This window comes from Podarcis liolepis (assembly GCF_965112155.1).
Source record: "Podarcis liolepis genome assembly, chromosome: 7".
Classification (NCBI taxonomy): domain Eukaryota; kingdom Metazoa; phylum Chordata; class Lepidosauria; order Squamata; family Lacertidae; genus Podarcis; species Podarcis liolepis.
In genome coordinates, this window is record NC_139561.1 from 15,898,387 (window position 1) to 15,911,077 (window position 12,691).

At 46.4% G+C, this 12,691-nt stretch overlaps 1 protein-coding gene across 4 annotated transcripts in view; it reads right to left on the reverse strand.

The window, feature by feature from the left end:
- Positions 1–1,284: 1,284 nt before the first annotated feature.
- LOC310711184 (F-box only protein 44-like) overlaps positions 1,285–12,691 on the reverse strand; it is a 74,312-nt gene continuing 62,905 nt past the window's right edge. For 3 of the 4 annotated variants that reach the window (XM_083512713.1, XM_083512712.1, XM_083512711.1), the window contains exons 4-6: positions 9,501–9,596; positions 6,518–6,638; positions 2,725–4,464 (exon numbers count right to left, since the gene is read on the reverse strand). In XM_083512713.1, the coding sequence (XP_083368839.1) occupies positions 4,249–4,464; positions 6,518–6,638; positions 9,501–9,596 (433 nt within the window). In that variant the 3' untranslated portion in view covers positions 2,725–4,248. Of the gene's footprint in view, positions 1,987–2,724; positions 4,465–6,517; positions 6,639–9,500; positions 9,597–12,691 lie in introns of those variants that run through there. The other variant, XM_083512714.1, reaches the window with a different exon arrangement.

Below are 12,691 nucleotides of genomic sequence, written 5' to 3' on the forward strand. Positions count from 1 at the left end.
TTGTGTGTTAGCAAGCATTATGATTAGCACAAAAAAAGCCCCAATGTTATGTGTGACCCACTAGGCTGAATTCAGTTCCACCACTGGTCCCCATGAAGCATGGCTGTGGCCCCTGGAAGGCGCTCCACGACCCTCTGTGGTGCATTTATTTTGCTTGGTTACTTCCTCCAAAAGGGTGCTGTACAAAAGTTTAAAGCAGTATATATAGCACACAGCGCACGCAGATTTCTTTAACAAATTCTTCAAAAGAACCAACATCACAAAAATCAGCTAAAAAGCAACAACTCGGGATACTTTGCTACAACAAAAAATGAAAATTTTATTATGAGATTACCTTGAAGAAGTCGTAAAAGGTATCAGTTTAAGGGTCTGGAAACCAAGACAGGTGAGACACGGTTGAGGGAGCTGGGTCTGTTTAGCCTGGAGGAGACTAAGAGGGGGATACAATATCCATCTTCAAATAACTAAAGGGCTGTCCTAAGGAAAATGGAGCAAGCTTGTTGTTTTGGTGCTCGGGAGGGTAGGACCCAAACCAGTGGATTCAAGTTACGAGAAAGGGGATTCAGACTAAATATCAAGAACAACTTTCTGACCCTAAGAGCTGTTCAGCAGTGGAATGGACTCTTCTTCATTGGAGGTCTTTAAGCAGAGGGTGGGTGGACATCTGTCATGTATGATCTAGATGAGATTCCTGCATTGCAGAGGGTTAGGCCAGATGACCCTTTGGGCCCATTCCAACTCAACTATTCTGTGTATTTGGAGGTAGATATATAGATATAGGTAAAGGAGCCCTGGATGGTTAAGTCCAGTCAAAGGCGCTCATCTCGCTTTCAGGCCGAGGGAGTCGGCGTTTGTCTACATCTGGGTCATGTGGCCAGCAGGACTAAACCGCTTCTGGCACAACAGAGCACCGTGACGGAAACCAGATCGCACAGAAATGCCATTTACCTTTCCGCTGCAGCGATACCTATTTATCTACTTGCACTGGTGTGCTTTCAAACTGCTAGGTTGGCAGGCGCTGGGACAGAGCAATGGGAGCTCACCCTGTTGTGCGGCTTTGAACTGCAAGCTCAAGAGGCTCAGTGGTTTAGACCACAGCACCACACATATCCCAGATATAAATCTGCTTCTAGTAGCTGAAATATGCATGGGAGCACAATTGAAGTGGAAAAGCCAATTGCTCCTTTGATCTTGATGGATACTACAGGAGGGATATAGAATGTAGCGTTTTCCTCTATGCTGACGTCTTTAAAAAGTGATTAATGTAAAGAACAGGCAAACACATTTGTTGAAAGATAGACTTTATTTGCCAGGTTTTGTCACAGTAAATGTCAGGGTGGCGCTCAACCAAATTTCTTTTTCTCTCTCTTATCGTAAGAGTTTGGATAACTCTTTTTGTATGAGACAGTTCTTTATCCCCTCTGTCTTTTCATAAGTTCTATGTTCACTGTCACAGTTTACTCTTCAAAGATTATTGAAGGCAGTGTTATATAGCCATGGCAGAAAAACGAATTCATCAAATTCATCTGGCAAAGGATTTGGGAGAAGTCTCAGAGTTCTATGCATTTGTTTATGAGAAGGAAAACAACACCAAGATGTCTGCAGCGAGGATTGCATTGGGAAATGCAGCAATCAGGGCTTCGGTTTAAGGAAAAGGCAGGGGTCCTCATTCCCTCCAGGACAACTTTCTAGGGGCCACAAACCAGCAGTAGGAGCGGCTTGAGGCAAAACAGAAGGCTTCACCCAAACCATGCACAATCCAGAGGTTTGTATACGCAGGTTTCTCCACCCAGGCAAGCTAAAGGCTTTATTACAGCTCAGGGACACATTCTGCTAGGCAAAGGCACTCAAGGAAGCAAGCAGAGCAGGGCCAGTGAGAGGAGAACCCCGAGGGCCGGATGGGAGGGCCGCACCTGGTCCCAGGGCTGCAGTTCATCACCTCAAAGTTAGGGACTAGAAGCTTGAATGGTGTCCCGGAGGACTCATCTGCAAAGGAGGACAAAGATATGGATTTAGCACAGGGGCAGGGAACCCTTGGCTTGTCACAGAACTACAACTCCCATCAGCCCCAGCAAGCATGGCATGCGCAATATCAAGGAATGACGGGAGTTGTGGCAGGCCCAAGGTTCTCCATACCCTGACTTAGTGTAAACCACGGTAATCCCCATAGCTTGCTTTGCTGTGCTGCAATTCCCTTTATAGTAAATAACCCCTCACAGTCAGTTACATAGAAATATGTCTCTGAAGAGCAGAGAGAAGGAAGGGAGCATCCTACCCACCTCAAAAAAAAAAAAAAAGTGAACCCAGAAAAAGACAATGTTTGGTATCCAGTTACTATGCCAAACACAAATTAGGCCGCAAGCCTAACCCCACTTACTTGAAAATAAACCCCACTGAATTCAATAGGGCTTACTTCTGAGTAGACACAGGATTGCAGTGCCTATTCCTATTTTATTAATTCAGGACGAGAAAAAGACCCAGTTCATGAAGAGATACTTGATTTACATGTCGCTGTAGAGAAAGACAGAGGACTCTTTGCTACCCAAAATTATCTACGTTCAAAAGTCAGCTTCCATCGTTCTCCCTAACTGGCCATTCTACAAAGATCAGGAAGCCCAGATGCGTCTTTCTTTCTTTTTTAAAAAAAGTTTTTATTTATACTTTTCAAGTTTATATATTTCATTAGTTTCACAATCAATTTAACATTTCAAAGTTTGACTTCCCCCTCTTTCTGTGGTGCCTTAAATTTATTTTTCAATATCTTCTGCATATCCAAATTCATTTAATTATCTACTTTAAATATATACAGTGGTACCTCGGGTTAAGTACTTAATTCGTTCCGGAGGTCCGTACTTAACCTGAAGCTGTTCTTAACCTGAAGCACCACTTTAGCTAATGGGGCCTCCTGCTGCTGCCGCACTGCAGGAGCCAGATTTCTGTTCTTAACCTGAAGCACTATTTCTGGGTTAGCGGAGTGTGTAACCTGAAGCGTATGTAACCTGAAGTGTATGTAACCCGAGGTACCACTGTACTCTTATGAAACTGCAGGTTGAGACTTCTGGTTGGCCGCGTGATTAATGGCGGATGAGAGCTCTTTCAGAAGAAGGAGTCCTTGCGCTTTGGTGACCGCAACAGCGTCGCGGAACCCCGAAAAAACCCCAGATCAAGAGTTCTGAGGACCTGGTGTTCTGGCGGGTACCCCTTGTGACTCCCCTGCTCCCCGGTAAGCTCTAATAGGAGCCCCAAGAGCGAGCGGGGTTGGAGACGCGGGTACTGTGGAATCTACTCGCTTTCTTCATCGTGCGAAGCTCCGAAGTCTGGCAATCATGAGCGACCAATTTCTCTGACCAAATTTTAAAAGACTGGGTAAAAAAAGGTTTTAAATTAGGACTGTCAATTGGATTGGAAGGGATTTAAATTACGGAGGTTGATCCCTTTCCGCTGAAGTAGAAATGAAAGAAGTTACCGCTGACCGAAACTGTAACTTTAAAAGACTTGTCAAAACTTCCAAGGAAACATTCTAAACCCCTCTTTCTGCGGGGGGGGGGGGGTTGACTAAATTGAAAGACCCTGCAAGAGATAGATTTGACAGGGGAATAGTCTCTTTCTGGAAGTGGACCTCCTGGTGGGGGAAGGCTAGACTCCATTATTGTGTCACAAAGGGAGAGGAAACATTCAACTTTCGTTTTCCTCTTTGGGGACTACAAAGTAACTGCTGCTGTCTGAGCTTGTTAAAATAGTATACAATGTTTCTTTTACCCTCCTTGAATTGGATATAAGTGTGTGAATGGATTTTGGATGGTTTTTAAAAAGAATAAGAAGAGTAAAGAAATTAAGACTTTGAAAGGGGGGAGCTGCTGAGCTGTCTGCTGCTGCCTGTGCACTAAAAATCTTCTTGACTGGGACTGGGTGAGTTGACCTTGATACTATGGAATAGTCAGGGCTAATGGTGTAGGTAAGTCTGAGAAAAGTAAAATGAAAGACAGAAGAGACTCCAAAACACCAAATTTTGAAGAGGCGATGATGCAAATGTTGTCGGACATAAGAACAGATGTCAGAGGAACGCAGCAGAGTGTACAGGACAGAATTAAGAGTCAGCGGGGGCTGGCAGTGCCCATTGGCACTGGTAGGGCAGTAGGTAGGGAGCCCACCTCTAGGTGGCGCCGCAGCCAAAGACAGATGGAGGGAGAGCCAATAACAGGCAGAGCCTCCCCTTGATTGGTTGCAAGAAGACAGGGGGGAGGATCCTCACCAGTTGCATCCGCTGCCACTAGCGCCGTCTTCGTCATCTGAGTTGGGAAAGGGCTCTATGAAGTCTTCGTCCCAATTAAACGGCCAAAGAGTGACGCTGCTCCTGGTGACTCTTACGCTGTTCTCGGGTGGCTGGCCGCTCCCGTTTACAGCCAGGTGTTCAAAGAGGATGTAGCGGAGTCCAGCCTGGCATTCGATAATCCCTTGCGAAATCTGAAGACAGGAGAGAAAGAGAGAGATGCTGAATACAGGGCAAGGCTGCTGAGCTAGGAGGAAAACTACCCCTCTCAAAGGTAGGGGTCTTTGGGCTGAATGTGGCCCTCAAGCCTGGCCCCTGGATCTCCCCTCTGGACACTCCACTGCTTTGCAAGTATTTTTAGGAGCTGGGAGATCTCCTTGACCCCCCCCCCCACACTCAACCAATATGTCCTGCCAGCTTACAAGGAATGCACAAAGGTTCACTGTGCACTTGGATTCCATCTTTTAGCATGGCAGAACCGATGTTTTGGAACTCCCTGCCCATGATGTTTGTCAGGTGCCTTTGCTGTCCTTCTTTCAGTGCCCAGCTAACCCCTTTTTTCTTTTAGGCACGCACACACAGACATCCAGGGACGCGGGTGGTGCTGTGGGTTAAACCACAGAGCCTAGGGTTTCCCGATCAGAAGGTCGGTGGTTCGAATTCCCGCAACGGGGTGAGCTCCCATTGCTCGGTCCCTGCTCCTGCCAACCTAGCAGTTCGAAAGCACGTCAAAGTGCAAGTAGATAAATAGGTACCGCTCCGGCGGGAAGGTAAACGGCGTTTCCGTGCGCTGCTCTGGTTCGCCAGAAGCAGCTTAGTCATGCTGGCCACATGACCCAGAAGCTGTACGCCGGCTCCCTCGGCCAATAAAGCGGGATGAGCGCCGCAACCCCAGAGTTGGTCACAACTTGACCTAATGGTCAGGGGTTCCTTTACCTTTTACACAGACATCCAAAGACATGTATATATCAATGTGCAACTTTGTTTTATAACATGCATGTCATCTAATTTCGTTCCTATGTCGTGCATTTTGCTTTTTTCATCTTATTTCTCAGTCATTAGAGCATGGGGCTCTTAATCCCAGGGTTGTGGGTTCAAGCCCTACGTTGGGAAAAATATTCCTGCATTGAAGGGGGGTTGGACTAGATGACCCCTGCGGTCCCTTCCAACTCTGCGATTCTCTGAACTTGCTTTATTCATAATTTTGTGTATATCATACAGGTTTTAAAATTTTGTTGTTGTTTAGTCGTGTCCGACTCTTCGTGACCCCCTGGACCAGAGCACGCCAGGCACTCCTGTCTTCCACTGCCTCCCGCAGTTTGGTCAAACTCATGTTCGTAGCTTCGAGAACACTGTCCAACCATCTCGTCTTCTGTTGTTCCCTTCTCCTTGTGCCCTCCATCTTTCCCAACATCAGGGTCTTTTCCAGGGAGTCTTCTCTTCTCATGAGGTGGCCAAAGTATTGGAGCCTCAGCTTCACAAGCTGTCCTTCCAGTGAGCACTCAGGGCTGATTTCCTTAAGAATGGATCGGTTTGATCTTCTTGCAGTCCATGGGACTCTCAGGAGTCTCCTCCAGCACCATAATTCAAAAGCATCAATTCTTCGGCGATCAGCCTTCTTTATGGTCCACCTCTCACTTCCATACATCACTGCTGAGAAAACCATAGCTTTTACTATACGGACCTTTGTCGGCAAGGTGATGTCTCTGCTTTTTAAGATGCTGTCTAGGTTTGTCATTGCTTTTCTCCCAAGAAGCAGGCGTCTTTTAATTTCGTGACTGCTGTCACCATCTGCAGTGATCATGGAGCCAAAGAAAGTATTCATTTCTTACTTTTATAGACGATGTTTTCTCCAATGAGCTCAAGATCCCATATATAACTCTCACCTCCTCATTTTATCCCCAGGGAGGTAGGTTAGGATTGGAGAAGACATTGAATGGGTTCAAGCTTCATAACCAGGGATTTGAACCCTGGTCTCCCATGTAATTGTCTTGACACTCTTAACTACAACACCACACCGGCTCCCTCTTTTTGTGATGACCACAAACTCCTTTAGATAAAAATAAATGAATAAGCACCCGCTTGCCCACTTCAACCTCTGCTCCTGCCCATCACTCCTGGAATGTGGCCCCCGGAAGCCTGCATACAAGGGAATGCCGGCCCTCAGATTGATAAATCCTTCCCCCATCTACTGCAGGCTTTGCTTCTGCTCCCCATCCCAAGCATTTCCCACTGGGGCTTACAGACCCGACGCCAGCGTGGAGCTTCCGAACCGCGCCCTTCCGTATGGAGGATGTGGAGGAGCTGAAAGTCTGCGTCCAACATCTTCACACTAAGTTGATAGCGGCTGCCAGGGGGACAATAATAGCTGTTTTTTTTGGGGGGGGGAGGGAGAGAAAACATCAGTTTGGGCAGAAACCAAACTAGGCATGATTTGAACACTGAACACCAAACCAAGAGTATATATTTCGTGACCGATAACCTCCAGATAAAAAAATCAAGGCAGCCTAGACCTTTCGATACAAATCTATTCCCATGTACTTGAATGTACAACTTTAAAACAGTTACTTCTAATAAATAATAATAAGTAGTAATATAGCCAATAATGGCGAATGGCTGTAATTTACATCAATCAGTTTCATGCATAAATGCGGCTTTCAATGGCCATTATTATTATTATTATTATTATTACAGTCATACCTCGGGATAAATGTGCTTCAAGTTAAGTATTTTTGGGTTGTGCTCCGCGGCGATCCGGAAGTAACGGAGCGTGTTACATCGGGGTTTCACTGCACGCACATGCGCAGTCAAAATGACATCATGCGCATGCGCAGATGTGGCAAAACGCGACCCGTGCACGTGCAGGTCGCGTTCGCTTCAGGATGCGAACAGGGCTCCAGAATGGATCCCGTTCGCATCCCAAGGTACCACTGTATTATATTTCTATAATGCTCTATACGTGCAGGTCTCAGGGAGGATACAACATAAAATCGCAATATAAAACCACAATACACATAATCAAAATATATAAAAAAACAACCCAATACATTTTAAAAGGACATCAGGTGTCAGTCAGGCAAAGGCCTGATTAAAGAGGAACGCTTTTGCCTGACACCGAAAGCTGTATAATGAAGGAGCCAGAGAGCATTCCACAGATGGGGAGCCACTGCAGAGGAGGCCCCGTTCTTGTGTTGCCACGCTCCGGGCCTCTCGAGGAGGAGGCACACGATGGAGGTCCTTGGAAGATGATCTCAGGGTCTGGCTAGGTTCATATGGAGCTCTTGAAGCCATGGGGTCTGTGTTCTCCCTCCACTGTCAAGAGGTGGGACACATTTGAATACCAGTTGCACAAGAACAGGAGGCTAGACTAGATGGGTCACTGGCCTGATCTAGGAGGGCTCTTCTTACGTTTGCATGCAAATATATTATTTGGTGTGTCTACAAAACATAAGAGCCTGCTAGATCAAGCCAATGGACCATCCAGTCCAGCGTCCTGTTCTCACAGTGGCCAACCAGATGCCCATTCTGGGAAACCCACAAGCAGGACCCGAGTACGAAAACCCTCTCCCTTCCTGCCTTTCCAGCAGTTGTTACTCAGAAGCATTGCTGTCTCTGACTGTGCCATTCATTTACAGATAGGTAGCCGTGTTGGTCTGCCATAGTCAAAATAAAAAAAATTCCTTCTAGTAGCATCTTAAAGACCAACTAAGTTAGTTCTTGGCATGAGCTTTCGTGTGCATGCACACTTCTTCAGAAGCCAGTACACTTCTTGGTATCTGAAGAAGTGTGCATGCACACGAAAGCTCATACCAAGAACTAACTTAGTTGGTCTTTAAGGTGCTACTAGAAGGAATTTTTTTATTGTGCCATTCATGTCTGCCTGCAGGCCCTTTCAGAAGGATCTTATCTCAGTGAGGCACAGCTTGCTCAGGAAATTCAAGGCCTGCAAAGGTGCAAAAAGGCTCAGGGTGCTAACAAAACAAGGTTATTTATGTATGCTACTACTGCGGCCCATGTTTTGTTAGCCCCAAAATGGAAAACGAGCAAGGTCCCAACTAAAGAAGAGAGGCAACTTAAACTGATGGAATATGCGCAGCTTGCGGACTTAACATATAGAATAAGACAACATATGTTTAAAGAAGATTGGAAAATGTTTGTTGAATATATTGGGGGGGGGGAATTGTGTACACTCGAAAACATTGGCAGCATTCAGATAAATTCAACAGTGCAAATAAGTTTGGATGGATGCAATAATGGAATGGTTCAGTTTATATAAAATATGCAGGGATTTATGTTATGCAAAATGAACCATGGAAAGAGAAGAAGGGAAGTCATTGGTATTTTAAGGTTGTTTAAATGGATATTCTAAACTGTAAAACAGAAAAATTATAGGGGAGGGGGAAGGCTCAGAGCAGATGAGCAGTGTTTTATAACCTTTGGTGGTTGGACTACAAGTCCCATCATCCCCAGCACACCAATGGTGAGGGATGATGGCAGTAGTAGTCCAGTAACACTTGGAGACCCAAGGCTGAAGGGTGTTCGGTTGGAGCACATTGCCAGCTTTGGAGCTGTCTGGAATCCTACCAGATCCTGCTTTTCAGATTTCTACATTTCACTAATTTTACAAACATTTTAACATTTCAAAACTTGACTTCCTTCCTCCTCTTCCTGCGGTTCCTTAAATTCATTTTTAATATCTTCTTCATATCCAAATTAACTTAATTTGCTCATTTATTCATCTATTTCAAATATATATACAGTGGTACCTCGGGTTACATATGCTTCAGGTTACAGACTCCGCTAACCCAGAATTAGTGCTTCAGGTTAAGAACTTTGCTTCAGGCTGAGAACAGAAATCATGCTCTGGCGTCGTGGCAGCAGCAGGAGGCCCCATTAGCTAAAGTGGTGCTTTAGGTTAAGAACAGTTTCAGGTTAAGTACAGACCTCCGGAATGAATTAAGTACTTAACTCGAGGTACCACTGTATTTAAAATTGATGAATAAATGAGCAAATTGTATGTAATTGCAGGTTATTTACAATAATCCTGCCAACGTTCTGTTTACAATTTATCTGTAAATATTAAATAACCATTTCCATTATTTTGTTGTCTTGATCTCTTAGTCTTCCATTAAGTTTTGCCATGTCTGCATATTCCATACATTTTTGTTCTGTCCTTTGGACCACGCAGCCCCACCCCCTCAATAACCAAGACTGGATGCTCTGAACCCACCATTCATTCACGGTGATGTTAGGTCTGGCTTCATCTATTAGCTCGTCCCAGTACCCAAGGTCCTTCAGAATGATGAGCTGAGCCTTGCTGCAGAGCCTGAAGCACAAAGGAACATCTTGTGTGAATGTCTGAAGGCGTTTGGAGGATGGATGGCCTGAGGTCGAATCCCGACAAGACAGAAGCACTGTTTCTGGGGGGACAGGGGTGGGCACGTGTGTGGGGTTCCCTGGTCCCAAATGGGGTAACTGTGTCCCCGAGGGACCAGATTTGTTGAGGTTGGAACTTAACAGGTTAAGTTCTTCCCATGATGCCACACCATTCTGACGTCATTTTTGGAAGCTTGGGAGGAGCTTGGGCAAAAGTTTGCTAGTCTCACTCTGTACTGTGAGGGAAAAGGAGTAGTCCTACAAATGGCTACAAGCAGTCCAGGATAATCCTGAGATATGTCGGAATAAAGAGCTGTAAATAGACAAACCTGTCCTGTGTGTGTTTGTCTGGAAGCTGAGACGAGCTGTGTGACAGTTTTACACCGCTGTGTTTTACTCTGCTGGGCGTGACGGAGAAGAAGGAGCAGATCGCGCAGAGGAAGTGTGCCGGACCTGCCGAAGCTGCCATAAAGAGCTAATTGAGGATCGCAAATCAATTAGCGGGAGTCACGTAAGATCAATCACATTGCAAGAGGTTATGGATGTCCTAAATCATCGCTTGTAAAACTGTCACGGGAGATACTGCCGGAGCTTTGATCTGCGGTTTCGAGCAGAGAAGCACGGTAGGAGACGCAAGCAAGCAAGCAAGCTGGAAAACGCAGAAAGTGCCTGTGTTGCTGAGAGCTGAGGGCAGCAAGGTACCGTTTCTCCACGGAGCTGAGGAGCCGGAGGAGCTGGTGCGTCTGTAAGTACAGCTTGGGGCCCCTTGGGAGAACGGGAGAACATGGCAGATGGCCAGGAGGTGTTTCAAGCTCCGTTTGAACAGCTTGAGGAACTCACCGTCCAAGCGTGGAATACCTGGACAAAAAGGGTGAGAGCGTGGTTCATGGCCACGGAAGTTTGGGACATTTCCCAAAGGGAACCAGTGCAACTGGTGGACAGAGATGACAGAGATGCAGGAAAGTCGCAATCTGCTTCTCTGGAGGAGAAAATGCAGAGGGTGAAAGCTATGAGAGCTGAGGTCTGCATGTTGCGGGCAGGTGTTCATGCAAATTTGCAACATCACCTGGGAGGCGTTGAATCTGCGTGTGAGGCCTGGAGTGTGCTGAAACGTCTGTGTGAAGGCTCAGCAGGAGGCCAAGGGCAGGTGAAAGCTGAAAGCCTAGAGATGGCTGGAGCCCCTGTTCCTGATGTTTTAGCCTCAAGGAGTGCTAGTGAGCAAGTCGGGGGGGCGGAAACTTCCAAAGGCAAGTTTGAAGAGTTTTCCACTGAACCTGCTGGAATGAAGCGGCAGTTCAGGGGGGGCGGATCTGGCAAGGAGTGCTTTTCCGGAAGAAGGAGGGCCAGGCCAGCTGGGAGGAGCCCCAGGCAGTGTTTTTCCACTGGAGTTTGTCGTTGCTACGTGTGTAAAGCACCGGGACATTTGCGGCGAGATTGCCCCCACCGGAGCAGAGAGGCAAGACAGGATGTTGCCAAGGTCAAACAGCTGAACTCTCATGGGAACCAGTCGGGTTTCCATGGCATCCAGTCTGGGAAAACACCCAGGCGTGGGACTGAGGCTGGTGGACGTGCCAGGTGCCAGGAAGAGACTTATCTGATCACGGCTAGTCTGGCGTTGGCTAAAGACAGCTGTGGTACAGAGGAGCTAAGTTTTGTTATTGACTCTGCAGCTAATTGCAATTTGATTCCAGAGACACCTGCTGTCGAGAGGTGGAACTGCACAGCAATTTCAGCTGGAAAGACTGTTCTCTTTGCAAATGGACTGAAAAGAAATATGACTAATTCTGTAAATTTGCATTTTTCTATTTTACAGGAAACGTTGAAGTGTTGTACTGTTCCTGGGATGCACCACTGTCTTTTATCTGTGCCTTATTTACTGAAAATGGGATTTACGGTTTGTTTTCAGGATGATGTGTGCACAATCTCCAAAGGAGGGAGGATGCTTGCCAAGGTTAAAAAGGGGCAGAATGATCTCTTCATTCTTAAAACGTCTCTGGAGGGTGATGGGAAGGTTGAGGAAGCACAAGCACTGCGTGCTACAATTCCCAATCATGATGAATGTGTTCATGCTTGGCATACACGAACAGCTCATAGTTCTCTAGAAGAACTACAGGTGCTGCCGGAAGTTTCTAAAGGGTGTAGGATTTCAGAATGTGGACATGCTGTAAGTTGTGAAACTTGCAAACTGGCAAAGGTAAAAGGATGCAGTTATCCAAAAGTAGAGAGGATAACAACAAAACCTTTTGAACAAATTCACATAGATTTGTGGGGTCCTGTAAAGGAACCAAGTCTGGGAGGGTCAAGGTTTCTGCTTACGATGCAGGAAGATTTTACGCAGAATACCTGGACTCACGGTCTCAAATCCAAGGATGATGCAGCACAGCTGATCAAACGTTGGATTGAGGAGGTGGAACAAAGGTTTGCCACCAAAGTGCAAGCTGTCACAAGTGACAGAGGTGCTCAATTTACAGGTTCTGCTTTGCAGAAGTTCTTTCGCAAGAAAGGAATACGTCACACAGTGACTTCACCCAATCAGTGGGGGGTGGCAGGGCTGAAGTGTCAGGCTCTAGTTAAAACTGCACAGGTGTTGCTGAAAGATTCTGGGTTACCTCCAAGGTTTTGGCTGGAGGCAATCAAGTATGTGAGCTTCACCTGGAATCGGACCTACAATTCCATGGTAGGGGACACACCATTTAGGCTGTTGCATGGCAGGAAACCCCAGATTCATTTTTTGCGTATGTTCGGGTCACGTGCATCTGTGTCAGTACCTGCTGCTTTGCAGGGGCCAGATGGATCCAAGTTCCGGAAAATGATCTTCTGTGGGTATGAGCCAACAGCGAGTGCATGGAGGTTTGCATTTCCATCAGGTGATCAGAGTAAGTTGCTGATCAGCAAGCACGCTGAGTTCTATGAGCAGGATGAAAAGTCAAAACCCGCTGTCAAGCGTGATGTTCTCTCAGAGTGTCTCTCTGACTCAGAACAGGAAGATTCAGAGGGGGAGGAAGGAGAGGCTGAGTCTGCTGATGACGATCAGGTAACTGACCA